The 22997-nt window shown below is 46.2% G+C and overlaps 1 protein-coding gene across 5 annotated transcripts in view; it reads left to right on the top strand.

Annotated features, from left to right (window-relative positions):
* Positions 1 to 22997, top strand: part of TENM1 (teneurin transmembrane protein 1) — a 1354271-nt gene that overhangs the window by 922009 nt on the left and 409265 nt on the right. For all 5 annotated transcript variants that reach the window (XM_075323916.1, XM_075323915.1, XM_075323914.1 and 2 more), the window contains one exon: positions 21227 to 21412. In XM_075323916.1, coding sequence (XP_075180031.1) covers positions 21227 to 21412 — 186 coding nt within the window. The remainder of the gene's footprint in view (positions 1 to 21226; positions 21413 to 22997) is intronic.

The following is a 22997-nucleotide window of genomic DNA, read 5'->3' as shown; positions in this document are numbered from 1 at the left end:
TCAATTGTGATGAATACCAGAATTGTACTTTGGGATTCGTTCCGAATAATCCGAATATGAATAGTTACTATTTGCCCATCACTACTTACTAGTAAATGGAATCCAGCAGAATTTTCAATGCAGCTCTAGAGATAACTGTAGAAGAAAAGGTTAAATAAAGCAAAGTGTTTACAAAGTTGTTCAACTTATTAAATAAATTGTGGGCAAAGCTGGTGATTTCCTTACAACAGGATATCACTGCCCAAACTATTTATATGCACCTGGAACTCTTTCAAAGACGAGTCCAGTAATACCTTTACATAGCCAATCTGTTCATTAATTATTGAAAAATCAGCATTTCAATTGATGTTCAAGAACTATGGTAGATCTGAAGCCTCTGTCACTCCCGCTCTATTTCCTGCCCAGTGCCTCCTCCTTGTGACTTATAGCCTTTATGCTGTGTGACCTCAGGCAAAGAAGCCCTCAGTTAGGAAGGAGGATGAGACACTGGGCGGTGAATAGAGCTGGAGTGACGGAGGCTTTAGATCTACAGATAGCTCTTCAGCCTCATTTCCATATCAATTCCAACACTGATTTTTCAGTTAGGCCCCCTTCACACATCCGTATCTCCAGTACGTGTGACACCCATTTTCACACGTACCGGAGACACGGGCACATGTAGACCAATTAAAATCAATGGGTTTGTGCACATGTGCGTGTTTCTCCATGGACCGTGTGTCCGTGTGGAGCGTACATGTGTAAATGTGCTTCACACGTAGACATGTACGTTTTTCTCCAGCAGCACAGGTGTTACACCAACCACATGGATGTGCTCCATGTGACATCAATGTGACACAAACTGGAGAAAACCACGTTTCAATGAAATAAAATTAATTTCTACACTCACCTTCTCCAGAGCTGCTGTCTCTGCCACTGCTGTTACTTGCTTCCGACCCCCGTGTGGCGCCCCTGAGGCTTCAGTAGCCACAGGGCATTGCATTTAATTTATGATGCAATGCTTGGACTCGAGTGATAAAGACGTTAATCACTGGTGTTGTTTTCTCACTTACAAAACATCTAGCTATGAGTCACCACTTACACAGGAAGCCAGGCAATCTGGAGAAAGCCAGGTTACCAGGGCAAAAGCCACTAAGAGTCATTCCAAGGGTAGGGGCACTGAGTGAGGAAGAGAGACACAAACCTTTTTCACTTGAGTTCAGTCTGTGAGCAGGAGAGAGCAGACAGCCTTAAGAGAGAAAGGAGAACAAGGCTGGTTCTGGGGATGGGAGACTGGTGGACATTGTCCCAGGAACAGGGGCCACAACACCGCACTGAGTCTGCAGGAATGAGACTGGAATAGGGCGAGAGGCAACCAGTGGAGATGGTGAGACAGAGGAGACATGGTAGCTGAGGTCCAGCCTAACCGTTCCCACAGGGCCAGCGCAGTCGGGTTGCAGAGTCCTTGGTTGGGGAAAGCTTCATAGACTCTAACAAATTTGCAGGTGTTAGGGATTTCATGTCCCATCGCCCACAACCCACTTTCCCAGAGCATAGTGACATATAGGATCCGTGGTCGGGTTTAGAGCCAGGCCCCACGGCGAGGACCCGCATCACCTGCAAACGGGATGGGACACTTAACACGGACAGCGGGGTCTCCAAGTTGATTCAAGCCATGGGGATCCACAACCAAGTGCAAGGAGGAAGGTCTCACACATTTCCACAGACACCGGTGATTGCCTCTGATTCACCAGGGTCCAGCTGTAGTCCATCCATGGTAGTGGAAAGCAGCATCTTTGGAGACCTTTAAGAACTCTGAGTAAAAGGAACTTTGAACCGAAGCCCAGGTGTTGTTGTTGTCATTGCCAGTGCCGCTGCCCTACGCTTCGGCGCCATCAGCCATCCCCATCGCCCACATCCTCCTTGGGGCTCCTTCCTCCTATGGGGAGCTGGACTATCTGGGCTTCATTAACATCAGCCCTGGAAAACAGCAACATCTCGCAGCGGCGGTTAATCCCTGGCTGCATACCATGGTTGGCGCTGCAAAGCATTTCCCATTCCCATTCAACAGCGCTCCTGGAAGAGGAAAAGTTGCAGGAAGGGTCTGTAGCAGAGGAAGCCGAGACCCCAGTCACCGCTGCAACCAGTCACACGCTTCCCAGGAACCCTTCACCCTCCTTCCATTCTCCTTTACACCTTGCACTAGTCTGTTTGTCTTTTACATGTAGCCGACGGGGCAACGGAGCCAAGCCAGGCCAGTCACAGCAACTTCACAAAACCACTGGCCTGGTGATGAGTAACCCCTTAGGCCCCGTGGGGCACTACACCCACTCATTATGCTCATCGCATATTCACTGCACAGAGGACCGGAAGCAGCAGCGGGGAGACAGCAATGGCCGGAGACAGCAAAGCGGAAGACATCAACACCACGGACAGTATCGCCAGTGACAGTGTGGCGCCCCTGACCTGGTCAGGCACCACTGAGTACTGCACCCATACTGGGGACAGTACAATACAGGTAATCCAGAAGGCTGACCGAGGTGTGACTACACAGGCGCATAGTGATCAGGTCTCACACATGTACCTTTGGGAGGACCCCTGGGGATCCCAGGAGGGGGCAAAGCCTTCACCTCCACTGGAATAGTGGAGGGGGCCAAAAGCCTCCATCTCCACTCAAGGGGTGTGGTAAGAGAGCCTGGTTGCTAGGTGGCGTAGGCAAGAACAGGAGAGGAGGAGCAGTGAGCCGGTTTAGAGCAGAAGTCCAGGGAGCTCAGAGAGGAGCAGACCCCTGGGGCTGTTGTCGTCTAACAGCACCCGCGCAGTGGCTACCGACGGGGGAGAACGGTCACCTAGGAGTGCTACCCGAAATCCATCTCAGCTAAAGAGAGAGCACGGAGTGGGAAGTAAGGAGACTGCTAGGGAGTACCAGGCCCAAACGGGTAGTAGGTCCCAGTGCAGGGATAGATCCAACTTTCCTTGCCAAACCTGCTTGAGGGGGTACTTTATGCCCCCAAGAACACACTAAAAGTCCGCAGCCACGTCGCCACAGTTAGGGCCCATAGTTCACAGGAGGCAAGCAGCCGGAGTGTCCTGGCCCAGGCTACAAGCAAACGGACGAAACGAAGGGGAGTGAGGCTTCAGCAACTTCCCTGGGTGACCCCCATAGGGACTAAAAGTCGGGGTTACCCCAAACCACCAAGGGCTAAGGAAGGCGAGTCGGTAGTCACCATCATAAGTCAGCCTGAAGGATACCTGGTTCCAGCCTGGTTCATCCCAGCTACGCCCGGGTTACTCACCCTGCCATCTGAAGTGAGTAAAACCCCTGAAAGACATCCTGCTTGTGTGGAGTTATTCTGCGCCTAGTGGTTCTACACACCTACACCGGGCCCTGGGGCTTGCCTCACTCTCAGGAGGCTATCCCAACTGACTGCACACACCATCAGCCCCAGTCGACCCTCGACCTGCAGTGGCGGTCCCCACTGACCGCAATTCTGAGAGTGGCGTCACGACAATCAAAACAGAAGATTTCCCTACCAGTGACAAGATCCAGCCGAGTGGAGTCCCTGAAGGTAATGCACCGACACTGCACATGCGGGGCTTCACATCTGGCGTCACGAACAGGATAAGGACTAGACCTGTTCAGACAGGTGACCATGTGCCTGGGCGGTCCGCTTGAAAAATTGGAAGCGCCGCCATATTGCCACCATGAAAAGCGCGCTGAAAAACAACAGCAGCCCGCGCTGGGAGAAGTTACCGCCCACGAAGAGGTGTGGCTACCCAGAGATCCCCTGCAGAGTTCTGACCTCGCTTGTGAAGAGAGCGGAAGCGTCCAGAGACGGCGGAACGGAAAAGAAGCCAGCAGCTTGTTGTTAGAGAAAATGGCGTCTGAATGCAGAGACCCAGAGCCAGGCTCCGCTGCCTGGTGGTGTCGGGAGCTTGCCGAGTTCTGCGATCAACTGGAGGCCAGGGTCGGAAGGCAGATCAGAGCGGGACGTGCGGAGTTTCTGGAAATGGCTGCAGCGGTTCAGGCCTATGAGAGGGGAACCGCGCGCCGAGTGCCAGACCGGACGGCGACGACTCAGACCCCGATGCTGCCACCGATGGGTGAGTCCAGTGATGCCCCTGCCAGCGCGAGTGCCCCGACCCCTGCTGCCACGCCCGCGGTCCCTGAAGAGGCGTCCGGCGCGGCGACGCTGAAGCAGGCCGCAGCCACGCCAGGTGCAGCCCGCCAAGCCCAGGCCGACGCAGCGATGCCCTGCTCGGCCCACCAAGACCCGGTCCCTGCAACAACGCCCAGCCCGGCCCGCAAAGATCCGGCTGCCGCCGCGACCCTAATCCACGCCGCGGGTGTGACGCTGACCCAGGCCGCTGCCATGCTAGGCCCGGCCCACCAAGCCCAGACCGCGGCAGCAACGCCCAGTCCGTCCCGCCAAGCACCGGCCACGGTAGCGATGCCCGCTAAGGCTCCGGCTGCGACAGAAACGCCCATCCAGGCCGCCGCCATGCCAGGCGCGGCCCGCCAAGACCAGGCCGCCGCCATGCCAGGCACGGCCCGCCAAGACCAGGCCGCCGCCATATCGGGCGCGGCCCGCCAAGAAAAGACAGACGTACCATTGTTTACCCCGGCCTGCAAGGCCAGAGCAGACACCGCTCCCCAGTCTAAGGAAGTCCCTGCTAGGAAGTCCCTGGTAGGTGAGGACCCCGCATACTGGCAGCTGAAGGCTGACCTGGAGGCCAAGTTCCCACAGGAGATGGTGGACCGGTACATGCTTCCTCCGCATACCCCCAAGAGGATTCCGGCAACCCCTGCAGCAACCATGCCAAAGAGATCCCCGCCTGGGCCGGCTGAAGAGCACCCATCCCCAGCACTGCCACCACCGGAGTGCTCAGCAGAACTAAGGGGGAGGGGAGGCCAGGAAGCTGAGGAGCTGACTCAGGAGCCACCAGCAGTGGATCCATGCCCAGAGCCGGAGATGTTGCCATATTCCCGCTGGGATGAGGAAGACCTAACACCTTCTGCTGAAGAAGATCTACCCAAAAGCCTCACCTGGGAGCTTGTAAGCTGTACCTCGCAGAATCCAGCCCGCAAGACACGGCGCCGTAACAGAACCCAGTCTTTCCCTGCACCGCAGTCCCCAGAGCAAAGAGATGAAATAACGGCCAGAGACCTAGAGGAGAAACGGTTCCTGAGAAGAGCCAAAGCCCAGGTCAGAGGACCCCTTTGTCGAGGAGTAGTGGAAGATTTCAGCCTAAAATCAGGATACGGCTTTATAGTTGCACCTGGTATGAAAGAAGGCATTTTTGTCAATAGAAGAGACGTGAGAGCTCATTTGCCCAGAGGACATCCTGGAAGAAACCTAAGAATGGGAGACACAGTGCAGTTTACCATGCATCAAGGAGAAAGAGGCTGGTATGCCCTAGATGTCACGCCATGTCCTAAAGAAAGAGAAACAGACACTGAAGAAGAAGAAAGAAAATACAACGAACCCACAGACGAAGAAAGAGATCAAGAAACCAACAGGTGCCGCAGCCCTACAGGCCCAAGCCCTGGTATGGAAGAGTAGAGGAATCTGCATAAAGTAAAGTAAAGTACACCAAGTTACTGTTTTGACCAGTTTGAAGTTTGCAACGTTACTGTTTAAGAGATGTGCCCACATAAACTAATGTGAGAAATGAACCTTAAGGCTATGAACTGGCTATAGCCACAAACTCTCGCAGTGTAAATAGTTACACCAGAGGGCACCACCACCACCAGAGCCAGCCTGTTTAGGGGCTTGGCTCGTCTGCAACCAGGGAGCACGTCCGTATATAGGGCCTTGGCTCACCTGCGACCAGAGAGCATGCCTGTTTATGGGGCCTGGCTCTCCACCACAAAGAGGGTACCTGGTCAGCACCAACTGTGAAGGCCGCCTCTGGATCCTGCCAGAAGTGGCTGAAGGCGCGGCTTCACCAGGCCAGGTATGCCCTGAAGACCACCAGACCATGAAAGCCGCCTCTACATCCTGCCAGAAGTGGCTGAAGGCGCGGCCAACGGGAGAGGCAGATTGGAGGAAAGGTCTGGGGAAACGGATGGCCCAGACCTGGTTACCAAAAGGACCGGTGACCTGCCTCCTGAAAGGGTTTGGGTGGGTTAACGGACTTGTGGGTGGAGGGTGGTGATGTATGGTACCTGGTGGTTTTAAATGTTTTACCATGTTTTTAATGTTTTATGCATTTTAAAATGTTGTCTTGCAGCCCGAGGACGTGCTGGTGATAACTAAGGGGGAATGTGGCGCCCCTGACCTGGTCAGGCACCACTGAGTACTGCACCCATACTGGGGACAGTACAATACAGGTAATCCAGAAGGCTGACCGAGGTGTGACTACACAGGCGCATAGTGATCAGGTCTCACACATGTACCTTTGGGAGGACCCCTGGGGATCCCAGGAGGGGGCAAAGCCTTCACCTCCACTGGAATAGTGGAGGGGGCCAAAAGCCTCCATCTCCACTCAAGGGGTGTGGTAAGAGAGCCTGGTTGCTAGGTGGCGTAGGCAAGAACAGGAGAGGAGGAGCAGTGAGCCGGTTTAGAGCAGAAGTCCAGGGAGCTCAGAGAGGAGCAGACCCCTGGGGCTGTTGTCGTCTAACAGCGCCCGCGCAGTGGCTACCGACGGGGGAGAACGGTCACCTAGGAGTGCTACCCGAAATCCATCTCAGCTAAAGAGAGAGCACGGAGTGGGAAGTAAGGAGACTGCTAGGGAGTACCAGGCCCAAACGGGTAGTAGGTCCCAGTGCAGGGATAGATCCAACTTTCCTTGCCAAACCTGCTTGAGGGGGTACTTTATGCCCCCAAGAACACACTAAAAGTCCGCAGCCACGTCGCCACAGTTAGGGCCCATAGTTCACAGGAGGCAAGCAGCCGGAGTGTCCTGGCCCAGGCTACAAGCAAACGGACGAAACGAAGGGGAGTGAGGCTTCAGCAACTTCCCTGGGTGACTCCCATAGGGACTAAAAGTCGGGGTTACCCCAAACCACCAAGGGCTAAGGAAGGCGAGTCGGTAGTCACCATCATAAGTCAGCCTGAAGGATACCTGGTTCCAGCCTGGTTCATCCCAGCTACGCCCGGGTTACTCACCCTGCCATCTGAAGTGAGTAAAACCCCTGAAAGACATCCTGCTTGTGTGGAGTTATTCTGCGCCTAGTGGTTCTACACACCTACACCGGGCCCTGGGGCTTGCCTCACTCTCAGGAGGCTATCCCAACTGACTGCACACACCATCAGCCCCAGGCGACCCTCGACCTGCAGTGGCGGTCCCCACTGACCGCAATTCTGAGAGTGGCGTCACGACAATCAAAACAGAAGATTTCCCTACCAGTGACAAGATCCAGCCGAGTGGAGTCCCTGAAGGTAATGCACCGACACTGCACATGCGGGGCTTCACAACAGGTGAGCATAAAGTTCCTGTTCTCTGTGTGTTATCATGGCTAGCAAACGGAGAACACTCATGTGCCAAAATCACGGCACACGGAGGGCCATACGCACCTTTTACACATCTGTACAAAACATGTGTGGCCTAAGAGAGAAATGGGCTGGTCATATAAAGGTATCACCTTGTCTTTGAAAAAGCTAAATGCACATATAAATAGCTTGGGGTGTGAAATCCTGCTGACAGATTCCCTTTAAAGAAAGCTTGTCATCGTGACCAATTCCCTTCAGATTATGGCATCAAGAATATACCCAATCAAAGTGAGCAAGCACAGCTGTCTGCACATTTATTCTCAGATCCCCGCAAGAAATTATTCAGAGCTACTGACTCCTTGACAACAAAAAGGAAGGCAGGAAAGTCTCCACATCTGCTTATTAGCATCAGTGCTATTTGTCAGATGTAGGTCTGTCTACAGCATCTCTCTATAATTACAAGTGAAAATGTATTTAGTAGCATCTTATACTTATATTAATATGGCATCCGTTGATATATCTGTAGTTAAATATTAAGAATTAGAATATGTTTCATATTGGGGGGTTGCATCCCAATAAATCAGTGGTCTTGTGGAATTGTTGAAACCATAATTCATTTATAATCCTATCTGTACTCTGATGATTCCTACTCGCTCCCGGTCTTTTCTCCAAGGTATTAGGTTTTAAACATTGTGGAATTTGCATAATAATAATAAGAAGAACATTGTTGCTGAATAGAGGAATTTTTATTTCATTTTTCTACCATCAAATTCCTATTTACGCTGACAGAGGAAAGTATATACAGTAAATATATGACATTTCCTCAGCATGGAGGCATCACAGTGAATCCTTCAGGGGTTAATATTCATAATCTTTTTTTACAGACAGAACATATTGTTAAGTGCCAAGGGATCGGGAAGATGTTTTTCAAAGAAATGCATCTTAGAATATAAGCACTGTGACATGAAACTAGTTTTTGGTAGAAAATGAATAAGAAATGTGAGAGCTGTGTGAAGGATTTGGAATAACTTGGATGTCTCGAGAGAATTATCTAGATATTACTTCATTCCTTTATGCTATCTTTGATATTTGGATTGATCAAGTAGCATCTAAAAGATAGAGGGCTGTGAATACCGTTTTTATACAAGGGAGTTTTGACTTAACATATATAAGCAGTACATTAAAAACTAATCACAAGGTTGTTTCTTGGATGTATGGGTTCTTTAATGGTGTACACAGATACAGTACATGTTCCTCCTTCCTCATAAAAAGAAAAATCACAAACATATAAACAACACAGACTTAGGGGTACTTTACACGCTGCAACATCGCTAGCGATAGCTCAAGCCCCTGTCGCTCGTGCGACATTTGGTGCTCGCTGCCATAGCGAACATTATTGCTACGGCAGCGTCACACGCACATACCTGGTCAGCGACGTCGCTGTGATCGCCGAACAATCCCTCCCTCGAGGGGGAGATGCGTTCGGCGTCATAGCGATGTCACTAAGTGGCCGGCTAATAGAAGCGGAGGGGCGGAGATGAGCGGGACGTAACATCTCGCCCACCTCCTTCCTCCCGCATTGACGGGGGACGCAGGTAAGGAAATGTTCATCGCTCCCGCGGTGTCATATAGCGATGTGTGATGTTGCAGGAACGACGAACAACATCGTAGCTCATTGCTTGTATTTACTAGTAAAGAAATTAACTCACTCTCTATAGAAGTAATTATTCCACCCCTCAATGACATACAGCAGTTTTATCTACTTCGACAACTATCATCCCAGTTAAAGTCCCCTCTTTATACATAGAGTAATAGTGCCCCCTTTGTAGCCCTATGCAGTAGTCATGTCCATGTTGCAATGTCCTGTTTTGTGCTCCATAAAAGTTATTTCTCTCTTTTGCGCTGTTCACAATAATTATGTATTCGCTCAAATCCCCATACAATAATAATGCCCTTTTTGTGCCTCTCTACAATAATAATAATAATGATGCCCTCTTTGCCCCATACACAAGTAATTTCTCCTTCTGCACATACATGAATGCTATGCTAATGATGTCTCCCTCCCATCCACCAATTTTAAATTGAAAGAATCACCTCACTGCGCTCTCATGAGAAGCAACAAAATCCTCTTTCAAAGTTGAGTGTCCCAATAGTTGGGCGAACAATGGTGAACAGGATCAACAAGAGGTGCACAAAGGGGATCATTTGCTTAGACAGATTGTCAGATTAAAAGAATGGTGTGTAGTGATCCATTTTGTACTGCAAGTAAAATTGGACATCCCATATCAGACCTTGGAAGTCAAACAGTGTGATTGTGTGGCAACTCACACAGTAAGATAGGTAAAACAATAGAAACTGCAACTGACCCAGTCGGTTCCAGTATAAACTAATGTTCCTGCCCTGTAGTCCCTAGTGGATCCCATGTGAACTGGAGTAATTCTAACCACAGCCTTAGTGGGGGGCTACTCAGACCTAGGTTGCCTAACAGGCCATCAAGCGCTTCTAGTACCTCCAGGGTGAACAAGACAGACCAAACTGCAATATACCTAAAATAGGGAAGGTGTACTGAGACTAAAAAAATATCCTAAAGTGAGGTAAATCAAACAACAAAATACAAAGTTGAAAAATAAAAAAACTAACTTACTGCTAGGAGAATATGCCACCTACTTCCTAACAAGAAACATCAGGGTGAGGAGCATAAACACTAGCTAGTCTCTCACTGACTGTCATTAGCAAACAGCAGTATGGCTGACTTCCAAATAGGAATATCACCAGCAGGAAATGCCAGAAAGGGAAAGGTATTTATAGCTGCACCCAAAAGATGACTGGACAGACCAATGAGTAAATGAAAAACCTGTTAACCTAAAATACTTAAGTAAGATTAACAGATAATAAACACCCAGAGAACAGCTGTATCTGCTGTGGCTCAGTGGACAGATCTACTGATTACAAAGCACAGGCGCTCAAGGGTTCAAACCCCTCTGAGATCCCCAACTGCAGACATTGCCGACACAACTCTCTCACTAGGTGACCCACATGCAAATCCTACACATTAACCCAGGAACAATTCTCTGAACAGAAACCTTTCCATTTAACCAGATACTGTAGTTGATGTCTGACACATCTGGAGCCTTAAACCTCATACTTCTTGTCCTCCTCCAAGTCTACCTCAATTGACTTTATTTGACTTTGGCTCCTGAATGCCCCACATTTCCAGTCATGTGCAGTAGACCTCTCTAAAGCTGGGACGCGTACAACAGGTTTCATACTGAGTATGACCGGAAGAGCCCGACATTCAGAAGCGCAGTCACAGCGAGCACAGGTACGCGCTGCACCGCTGGTGATGCTGAATTAAATAGCATGTTAGTACGCCCTTGTGGGTGTACTAACATGCTAAGAGGGCTGCTAGTCGGGGGATATAATGCCCTTGCAACTAGTCCTCACGCTCATTAGCGTAAGATAAAAGATCTTTAGAAATACTTTTTCTATAGATCTCTTTATCTATGCTACGAGATATAGGGACAGTTAGGCAGGGATTAGCAATATACACCCAGAACTGCTCGTGGTTCTGGGTGCATATTACACCTGACAAGTTCCCTTTAAGATGATGATTTTTCGAGGATATTCAAGGATCGCCGTTCTCTCGTGTTCCGATCACAAGTTATCAAAAGATATTTTTCAACTTTACTCCAGACCTTAATCAATTGAGAATAATATCTTCTGGGACAGAAGATGTAAAACTAAAAAATTTCCAAATACTGGATGAAAACCTACGCAACAGCTTACAACTGGTATCACACAGCCCCAGATCCAGAAAAATTAAAATGTTACTTGTCTCGGAAACTAGCGCCAAAAGTTTTTTTTTTCACAAATTACCGGTAAATAGAAGAAAAAACTATGCTTGTTTGGTATCTACAAACCAAAGATGAAAAAAAACATAAATAAGTCAAAATTGATTAAATACTTTATTAATAAAAATTAATATTTGTTGAACAGTGGCAGAGTTGCATATGAAAGGAATCACATATATCTTAAAAAGAGATATGATAATAATTAAAAACACACAACAATCCCAGTATTACAATAGTTTGCAGTATATTATAACAAAAAAAGTGCCAAGTGCAACAAAGGATATTGTTACAATGAATCTTTATCCATAAAGTGGATATTAGATTCCCACAGTACAATTAAATAAATAAAATGCCTATATACAACTGAAGTGCTAGTGCATGAATCAGTTTCACTTGTAGGGAAACAAAGTGCAGACAGTGGCCATTGTACTTATCTGGAGCAGGGATGACAGATGGTAAAACTTAGCAAAGTGTAAGGGGCACTTTGCACACTACGACATCGCAGGTGCGATGTCGGTGGGGTCAAATTGAAAGTGACGCACATCCGGCGTCACAGGTGATATCTTAGTGTGTAAAGCCTTTTTGATACGATTAACGAGCGCAAAATCGTCATAGTTGTATCATCGGTGTAGCATCGGTCATTTCTATAATTTGGAAATGACCGATGTTACGATGTTGTTCCTCGTTCCAGCGGCATCACACATCGCTGTGTGTGAAGCCGCAGGAGCGAGGAACATCTGATACCTGCGTCCTTTGGCTCATGCCAGGTATGCGGAAGGAAGGAGTTGGGCGGGATGTTTACGTCCCGCTCATCTCCACCCCTCCGCTTCTATTGGCCGCCTGCCATGTGATGTTGCTATGACGCCGCACGACCCGCCCCTTTAATAAGGAGGTGGGTCGCCGGCCAGAGAGACGTCGCAGGGCAGGTGAGTGCATGTGAAGCTGCCGTAGCGATAATGTTCGCTACGCCAGCTATCACCATGATATCGCAGCTGTGACGGGGGCGGGGACTATCGCGCTCGGCATCACAAGCATCGGCTTGCGATGTCGTAGTGTGCAAAGTGCCCCTAAGAGAATTAGGATACAACCTAACTGCTGGCTAGTATACATATATAGTAAATATAAGGTGCATTTACCTGAAGCAGAGAAGTATGTGCCTTTGATGCCCACCCCGACGCATATTTCGTCATCTCGTCCATTAGCCCCGTGACCAATTAGTGATAGCTTCTGTCTCCCCACCTTTGGACGGTTAAATAATTAACAGGAAGTAAGCGCAAGTTGCTACAATGCTGGAACAGTGCCGGAACCAGAGGTGTGTATTGGATTTTTTATTTTAATAGGGGAATACATGGGGAATGAGAAGGGGTCATTCAAGTAATGGAAAATCCATTTAAAGGAGTTATCCATGACTTTTGTTTTTTTGTTCCTATGGAGCTAAGAACTTTTCAGCAGGTATTTGATAATTACATGTCTGTTTAGCCCTGCGATTAACTTTTCTGTCTCAAAACTCTATACTGCTTCCTGTGATGTCACTTCAACTGTACAGCATTCCCGTATTCTCTGTCAACAGTGTGTCACTGCCAATGACATACTGATTGACAGCTGGCTAACAGCTGCCTAACTGCAGAGAGCCTCTCAATCAGCATGACCTTGGAAGTAAAGCTCCATCAGCAAAGGAGACTGGAAGTGAAAAAACTGCTAGGTGAGGTCAAAGGAAGCAGGAGAACCACCCCCTGAGCCAGGATAGATCGGCGTAGGGTACAACAGGCAGTGAGGCCCCAACTATATGCCGGTAAGTTCATGGCTCATTGGAAAAAAACCCTTAGGCTATGTGCGCATGTTGCGTAAATACATGCAGTTACGCTGCGCTTTGTAGCGCAGCGTAACTGCATGCGTCCTGCGTCCCCTGCACAGTCTATGGAGATTGTGCAGGGGCCGTGCGCACGTGGCGTTTTAGAGCGCAGCGCTTCGGCTACTGCTGAAGCGCTGCGTAAAAAGAAGTGACATGTCACTTCTTTCCTGCGCTTTGCCGGCAGCTCCTGCTCTGTCTATGGGAGGAGCTGCAGGCAGAGCGCATGGAATCGGCTTCACTACGGACATTTCTGCAGCAATTTAAAGCGCACATGTGCTCTTCAGATCGCTGCAGAAATTTCTGCAGTGAACTGTACGCAACGTGCGCACATAGCCTCAGGCTATGTGCACACGTTGCGTTTTTTTCAGCACGGAAAAAACGCACCCTCTGGCAGAGGGGAGAATTGAAAACAATGTGTTTTGGGAAAAAACGCATCAAAAACGCATGCGTTTTTCGTGCGTTTTTCGTGCGTTTTTCATGCGTTTTCCATAGGTGCGTTTTTGACCACATGATCCAGTGACAGAGCCACAGTACATCCAGTACACAGTGCCAGCCTTCCTGCAGAGATGTGAGTGTTGTCCACGGGAGAACGCAGCTGCCCATGCCCACGATTTGGGTTCAGGCTGCTGTGGAGCTCTATGCTACCTGCAGAGAACACTCTTGTCTCCGCAGCATAAACTGACATGCTGAGGCTCGGGAAGCTGCACCACAGGTCGGTTTATGCTGCGGAGAAGAGAAGCACAGTGGGCACGGGATTTCTAAAAATCCTTCCACTGTGCTTCTACTGCACAACGCAGCGTTATGGACGCAGGGAAAACACTCTGCGCCCATAACGCTGCAAACCCTGATTGTGGGCACACAACCTAAAATGTGTCAATGGATGTCAAACATATATATAACGTCCCACCCCCCTGCATATTCTAAGCTGGCGCCCTTTAGTGCCTTTCATGTGGCACTAAAGGGTGCCTAGCCTTGTATTTAGCCCAAAGAAAAAATAATTAAAATAAATGACGTGGGGTCCCCCCTATTTTTGATAGCCAGCTAGGGTAAAGCAGACAGCTGTAGCCTGCAAACCACAGCTGACAGCTTCATCTTGTCTGGTGATCAATTTGGAGGGCTCCCCAAGCTGCTTTTTTTTATTTATGAACACAGGAAGCTGTCAGCTGCTCGGCACATGTGACCGGCGTGCACTGTGAAGGAGGAGGGGGCCGCGGGGGATCAGCGCTGACAGGTATGGGGGTTACCGGGGGACACCGGAGGACACCGGGGGGAATAGGGGGTGACCTGGCAGGGCCTGGGGAGCAGTTTTCTGTCGCATGTGTTATTGCACATGTGACAGAAACAGAGGAGTAGGGCGGCCGGTGCGCTGCTGTGCGCGCGGCCATGTTGGATTTTCAGGAGGGGGGTCGGGGCGCGATAGTCAGTAAAGAAGCCTGAGTAATTACCCGGAAGATGGAAGAGCTGAGCAACCAGCACCTCCCAGAACCAACATGGACTCCAATATAGTGACCAAGCTGCTAGTTCAGTAACAAGGATGCCTCTGCAGAGCATCTCCAAGGGCAAGATGCTCTGCACAAAGGAAAAGACACAGTGCCAGAGCTGTAAGTGCCGCTTAGCATCTCCAAAGGCAAAATGCTCTGCACAAGGAATAGACACACTGTCAGATTTGTAAGCGCCGCAGAGCATCTCCAAAGGCAAGATGCTCTGCACAAAGGAATAGACACACTATGAGATCTGTAGGTGCCGCAGAGCATCTCTAGGTCTGCGAGATGATCTGCCCAGAGAATCGTGAGTGACACCACCTATCAGAAATATATGATGTATTTGAAATTTATGATATTTTATGTGTTAATCAGAGCAGAAAAAAGATCCATAGGAGGTTGGAGATGCAAGTGCAACTTTGTAGCAGTCTGTGTAGTTCAGCGAGAAAAAGGAAATCAATTATATTACAAAAAATCTATTTCCCTTTATTCATTGAATTGAAGCAAAGCCCACTGTGAATATTGATATAACCACTGGAGGGGGTCTTTATATCTAGGTATTTCCACCTGAACTGCTTTGTATTTTCAGTTGGATGCTACATGAATGGGATGTTTATCTTGAAAAGCATATTTAAATAGAGAAAACCCCACAGGTATGGAACAATAATAAAATAGGAAGTAACATTTAATTTACATTGTTTAGAAAACAAAATATCAGAAGTTGCTTCTTGCTTGAGACGTTGATCTCCTCGCAGGTAGAGCTGAAGTAAACAAGCAGTAGACCCTTCATGTCCCTTGGCAAAATCCTCTCTTACATCCTGGGAAGGAGCATTTCAGATACTCGTCTTCTGGGGTCAGCCTTGTCTGGATGCAGAAAATGAATAATAAAGGGAAGTTGCATTGAATAAAAGCTTTCATAAGATGGCTGGAGCAAATGAGAAATGACACCGCGGTTCTCCGAGTTGTAAATTGCCCAGCTGCTAACAGTTTGTTTTCATTTCCTCTCACTTTGTCTGAACAAACTGTAATGTGAATGTTATCGATGGGGATTCTAAATTACATTTTTAAAAGGGGCTGTCTCAAGTTCACAAATGACTAAAATTGCAAAGTGCTTGTAAAAACTAGAAAATTGCAATATACCACTTAATAAAAATCCTCTCCATTCTTATAGGGAACCTGACATTTCCTGAAACGCTATTTTCTAGCATGCAGGTAACTAGCGTTTCTATCTTATTCTTACCGAAGGATAGAATGAAGTTATATACTCCCTGTAACCACACACTCCGCAGTGTGTATGTGCAAAGCGGGGACTGTCAATCAAAGTGCAGGGCAGTGATTGTAGCTGTCAACAGGGTGAGATGAAAAATGACCGCAAAACAGCTGCTATACCGGATGTTCTTTATTCAATCTTTGTGCAGGATAAAAATCGCGGCGGGAGGAGACCTGGATACCGGCCCTTCACAGAGGATGACGGCCGTTTTGCCTGTAAATAGGCTTCTACGGGTCCACGTCTAAGTGCAGGAAGGCTCTCTTTAAATAGGGGAGTGTATCCAGGTGCCAAGCCGCACATGTCGACAAATGAGGAATGTCAAGTGATTTTTGTGAATACATACAAACAGTTAAAAAACCATGTGTCAGCAATCACTGCTGAAGTTTAAAACCAACATTCAGATAAATCAGAGTTTTTACAGATTCCAACAAAACTTACAATTATATACAGCTTTTTTGTAAATTTTTGCAGATACATTACAGATTTATACAGATTTCTCACCGATTTTTTGCTAAAGTTTTTTTAACAAAGTTTTTTTACAAAGTTTTTTTACTACTACTTCTTTCAGGTTACTCATGGATTCTTTTAGGCTGTAAAAAGCAATGGTCATAGTATAATTTAATGAGTCACTCAACAAATGTACATGACGATTCCCACAACTCTTTGCCAATTAATTAAATAGTCTATGACAATCATCATGTACACGAGTCCCTTACATATTTTCCAGATTGAAAAAAAAGGGGGAATGATCACTATATGATGCAATAAATTGCTATCAAAAATTATCTATACATGATGATTATCATAACTTTTTGCCCATCAATTGCGTACATCAAAAAATGCTTTATATCCAGCCATAAAGTAAGCATATTTATAACCTTTAGACAAATAACATAATTAATCAAATACAATCCTCTGTACCTCACAAAAATACTGCCAGATCATTTCGGTCATTAAGACCCAAACCACCTTGTGCTCCATATTTTATTATTAATTTCGCCTCTGTTTGTAGCAAACTTTTGTGGAGATCCCCACCCTGTGGGGGTAGGGTAGTTCTCACCAAACCCGTGAACCGCAGAACGTCGGGACTGCTAGCATGGGTCTCACGTACATGTTCTATTAATCTGGGGGAACCTTTTCCCGTGTGGATGGAATTATAGTGTTCTTTAAAACGAATATATAAACACCTAATGGTTTTTCCAATATAGAATCTTCCACACGGGCAAGTCACCACATAAACCACATATTTCGTTTTACATGATATAAATTGTTTTACTTTATGCGTATGTGAACCAATCTGGACGGACTTGCCCGTAAGGTGCAGGCTACAAAATCTGCACTGTCCACACCGATAATTCCCAACTTGGGATTGTGTGTCCAACCAGGACCTCGGACTCATTAGCCTGTTCCTAACTAGCAAGTCCCTCAGATTGTGACATCTCCTGTATGTGACTAAGGGTCTAGAGCTGGTCATGCTTGTGAGATCTGAATCCTTCTCTAAGATATGTCAATTTTTTCTCAAAATATTTTTTATTAGTGATTGTAGCTGTAGTCTCTAGTGAGCGGTGATCAAAACTGCTCCCTGCACAACCCCAGTAGCTCGGAGCAAGTGGCTACAGGGAGAATGTAACTTCATTTTCTCCCTATAGCCAGGTAAACAGGATTTAACACTCTATGTAAGGCCCCCTTCACACATCCGTGCATTAAACGCATGTGTGTGACGTTCCGTAGTGCAGGTCTGTTTGGCAATTTGTGCGTCCCCGTGTGTGTTCTCCATGTGCTGTTCGTGTGCTATCCATCTGACATCTGGATAGCACACAGATAGCATGAACTTGTATATTTACCTGTCTCTGGCACTGCTGTCACACTTGCTTCTGGTCCGCAGTCAGTACAGAGACTATTCATGAGGCATAATGAGCGGGACCCGGATGCAACAGCAGCGCTGGAGACAGGTAAGGATAAAACCCCATTTAGTTTCAGTGAATAGATGTCCTCCGGTACTTGTCACACTAATAACACACAGATCACATCAATGTGTGGTCAGTATGACACCCATGCTGCTGGCCAAAAGCAGACATGTCGCGTGTGGAGCACATGGATACACGTGTGCTTCACAAGGACACATGATCCATGTCAAAACATGGATTTGTGCGCACACCCATTCATTTTAATGGGGCTATATGTATCAGTGTCTCCAATATGTGTGCAAATTGACACCACACATACCGGAAAAACGGACATGTGAAGGGGGCCTAATAAAAAATTATAACTACGTCTACAGGTAAATAGCATTTCTGCATATATCAGGTTCCCTTTAAGAATGGAGGTATTTTTTAATTTTTTAAAGAAGAAAATAAAAACACTAAAAAGTAGCATTGATTGATTGATTGATTGATTGATTTGACTGGGCAAAATACCAAAATATCAAATGCAACCTGGTAAAACGGATAGAGATATAGACAATAAAGGGGGAGGGGACAATTAAAGCAAGAGTATAGTGCTGTCTCACCATAAAAACACCCCTATTCCATCCCTACCTAGCCACCCTTGTCACCCTTGAGTAATCATATGGCACCCCCACTTATTATGGACTTACCCTCATAGAAAGGTCGAATGATTCCCTACCTAAATAGACACTAAACCACAATAGGTATAATATCATAAGTTAATTATATAACATCTCTGTCAGTCCATAACAGAAAGATCCAATAAGTCTGTTGGGGGAAATAAGTAAATTCTCATCAATAGGTAAAAAATCCCAATTAATGGACTAGTTTTGTGCACAAAAATGTAACACTAGTCCCTATTCCACATCCCACATTACCAAAGTGTGAATCATATTATACATATTATACATAACACCTCTATGTCAGTGATGAGCGGGCACTACCATGCTCGGGGGCTCAGTAGTTGTAACTAGTGATGAGCGAGCACTACCATGCTCGGGGGCTCGGTACTCATAACTAGTGATGAGTGCACACTACCATGCTTGAGTGCTCAGTACTTGAAACTAGTGATGACTGAGCACACAATTAAATAAGAGCATTGACGATACAGTATATCCCATTTTATAAACTAACATCAGGTTTCATCTTTGCAGCACCTCCTTTAAGTGTACAAAACCTTGGTCGCTGTAGAGTTCATAGTATTGGGGTGCAGATCATGTCTCTTCCTTACTCAATCAACTGCACCAGTACAGGGTGGGACATAAGTATGGATACACCCTGTGTGGGCCATAAGTATGGATATGTGTCACCCAGGGTTATGGGGTTCTCAGTCCCGGGCAGTGTATAACTGGGGAATGTCACTTTGGTGGCCGTTGCCCGGTTCCGTGCCCTGGGTGCTTTTTGAAAAAGGGATATTTACAGGGGATTGTTGAATAAAGTTTATACGTGATGCAACTTGCGGTTTTGCAGCTATAGAGATGGTGCCGCCACTGCACAATGTTCACTACTGGGGCTAGTGTTAATGGCAGTCTGGATGTTAGGCCCTCCGCAAGCAGGGCTCGGCCCCAGAGGCTAGGTGATGTGACGGGTGTCAGAAGAAGGTAGGCCACACAAGAGTTTCAGTGCAACTGGTTCTTTACTCACTTTCTGGTGGTAACTGTTCACCCGAAGCTGGCTGGTCTCAACCGCAGGTCCCCTTAGTTCCCCACTGGCATATCCTACCCTCATCCTTGGGATAAAGACATCCCTCCTTAGCAGAGAGCTATCAGAACCAGTAAGAATGTAAAGTGGTAATTTTGCTTTCAAGAAAACCCCCCAAAATTTCTAGGTGGAATCTGATTGGTCAGTGCTCCTGTTTTCTTTTGTATCAGTTTTGCAAAATCTTCCTACACCGGCCTTGTCATTTCATAAAATGAATTGTATAATCCCAACCTATGACAGTACCCCCATAGGGAGATCATGTCACTTCACATATCGCTCATATCATCACCTGTGCACATGCTCCTTCTGTAATTACCCTAAGTAACGCCACGTTATAGAAGCGCTTCACCTGACTCAGTCATGGGTACGGGATTGAAATAGACCAGGTGAGTGCTGCTAAGAGCAGTTCTAATATTCATATGTGAGGCCGTATGGCACATTTTATAAAAATATTTTAGTGTAGGACTGCTTCAAATGAGATTTGCCGTGGCATGGCGAAGCAGCTCAAGAAATTGCAATTTTTTGCCAAAAATCTCAAAATTTTTAAAATAAGTACAGTTTGGAATGTTTAGTGCTGTAGTGCACATTTGGTGCTGCTTTTTGTTTTTTCTTCATTGAATTGGTCGGTGGTTGACCTCCACCTTGCTTTGCACCCCAATTTGGGATGTATTCCATCTGTCTAGATTTTGGCGGTTGGTGACTGTTCACATTAAGTCATCAGGCTTTGTCCACAGGCTATTTACTTCATGCAGCATTTGCTTGGACCTGTCCCGCCCACAGCCATGACTCAGTCATGGGTACGGGATTGAAATAGACCAGGTGAGTGCTGCTAAGAGCAGTTCTACTATTCATATGTGAGGCCGTATGGCACATTTTATAAAAATATTTTAGTGTAGGACTGCTTCAAATGAGATTTGCCGTGACGTGGCGAAGCAGCTCAAGAAATCCCCACTGGCATATCCTACCCTCATCCTTGGGATAAAGACATCCCTCCTTAGCAGAGAGCTATCAGAACCAGTAAGAATGTAAAGTGGTAATTTTGCTTTCAAGAAAACCCCCCAAAATTGCTAGGTGGAATCTGATTGGTCAGTGCTCCTGTTTTCTTTTGTATCAGTTTTGCAAAATCTTCCTACACCGGCCTTGTCATTTCATAAAATGAATTGTATAATCCCAACCTATGACAGTACCCCCATAGGGAGATCATGTCACTTCACATATCGCTCATATCATCACCTGTGCACATGCTCCTTCTGTAATCACCCTAAGTAACGCCACGTTATAGAAGCGCTTCACCTGCCGCCACTCTCTCCTTGTATTTTGTATTTTTTACACAGATCAATACATATTCTCTGAGTTGAGAAGTGATTTCTTTACCCTCCAGAGTGAATTTTCTACTTTCCCATCTATCACGCTTCTAATGCTGGAAAACTGCCCAAGTGCAATACTTTGTTGAGTCTAGGTTAACATTATAAATGTGACAGACTCCCAGTTGTCAACTAAGTGAAATTTGCATTACAATTTGTTTTCCTCAAGAAAAAAGCAGTTACAGTAAAAGCACCACTTGTAATTGAATTTACTCCTGAAAATCTGTGTTGCTCTGTTATGCTGTGATACTCTTAATAAGGATTTGCATAGCTTTAACTACATTGGCAGAGGTAAGATTAAAGCTTTTGCGTGCCATAATAACACCCTGTCTCATTATTGCTCCTCCAGAGCTGTGTGCGGTGGACTGTGGAAGTCACGGTGTGTGCTCAGGAGGTGTCTGTCAATGTGAAGATGGCTGGGGAGGAGCCGGCTGCGAGGAGCGCACCTGTCACCCCAACTGTGCAGAGCACGGGCAATGTAAGGATGGAAAATGTGAATGCAGCCCAGGATGGGAGGGGGAGCAGTGCACCATTGGTGAGTCTGAAGATTTACTAAGGAATATACATTTTCCAAAATAATAATAATAATAATAACTCAACCATAGCCAACCATGAATTTCAAGAGAAACAGGAAAGAAAATGTAAACTCCAAAAATAAATAAATCTTGTTAAGACGTTATGATAAGAATTGTTCTGTATCATAAAAACTAATTTATTTAAAAAATCATTTAAAAATCACAAATAGATCTTCAAAAAAATTCAGAATAAAACCACATGCAGTACAATGACTAAGGACACCAGTCCAAAACGCGTTAGATTTTGCTTTTTTTATTCTGAATTTATGGATGATCTATTTGTGACTTTTAAATGATTTTTTAAATAAAGTAGTCTTTATAAAACCTGGATGCCGGACCTTTCTCTATACGGATCAAGTGTATCAGCTGATATGCACTATTTGGTTCTGAGCACGGTTTTCTATGGACGGGGATCTGACTTTCTAACTTTTGGTACAATTGTACTGTAGCCACATTTTCCTTCACCTATACAATGGTTTTGTTTGCTTCCCTGATCACTTAAAGACTTGTTTGTTTTTGTCTCTTGTCAATTTGAAGCTTTAACTTGTTTATTTTTCATAAACATGACTGCATATTTGATGTCACTTAGCTTGCAGGGCATATTGAGAACTTTTGGGAGTTTTTCAATTGTTATACTGTTCATTGTTCACACTAAATATAATGATAACTCAAGGGGATCCTCCTGTTCTTCCTAATTGTTGGCAGTTTGCCGATGAGTTATTTGGAGGTGCCATGATGGCCTAATGAGAGCCACATACATTCTTCCACTGACATACAGTTAGGTCCAGAAATATTTGGACAGTGACACAATTTTCGCGAGTTGGGCTCTGCATGCCACCACATTGGATTTGAAATGAAACCTCTACAACAGAATTCAAGTGCAGATTGTAACGTTTAATTTGAAGGTTTGAACAAAAATATCTGATAGAAATTGTAGGAATTGTACACATTTCTTTACAAACACTCCACATTTTAGGAGGTCAAAAGTAATTGGACAAATAAACCAAACCCAAACAAAATATTTTTATTTTCAATATCCTTTGGAGGCAATCACTGCCTTAAGTCTGGAACCCATGGACATCACCAAACGCTGGGTTTCCTCCTTCTTAATGCTTTGCCAGGCCTTTAAAGCCGCAGCCTTCAGGTCTTGCTTGTTTGTGGGTCTTTCCGTCTTAAGTCTGGATTTGAGCAAGTGAAATGCATGCTCAATTGGGTTAAGATCTGGTGATTGACTTGGCCATTGCAGAATGTTCCACTTTTTTGCACTCATGAACTCCTGAGTAGAGTTGAGCGCGGTTCGTGGTTCGAGGTTCTCCAGTTCTAGGCTCGAGTGATTTTGGGGCCTGTTCTAGATCGAACTAGAACTCGAGCTTTTTGCAAAAGCTCGATAGTTCTAGAAACGTTCGAGAACGGTTCTAACAGCAAAAAAACAGCTAAATCCTAGCTTGGTTTCTGCTGTAATAGTGTAAGTCACTCTGTGAATCACACTATTATGACATTTCAGTGTATAGTGTGCGTGAACAGCGCCTTCAGATCACTGCTGTT

This window comes from Anomaloglossus baeobatrachus, chromosome 9 (assembly GCF_048569485.1).
Source record: "Anomaloglossus baeobatrachus isolate aAnoBae1 chromosome 9, aAnoBae1.hap1, whole genome shotgun sequence".
Lineage (NCBI taxonomy): Eukaryota > Metazoa > Chordata > Amphibia > Anura > Aromobatidae > Anomaloglossus > Anomaloglossus baeobatrachus.
Note: the sequence above shows the minus strand (reverse complement) of the source record. Positions and strands in the feature narration are given on the sequence as shown.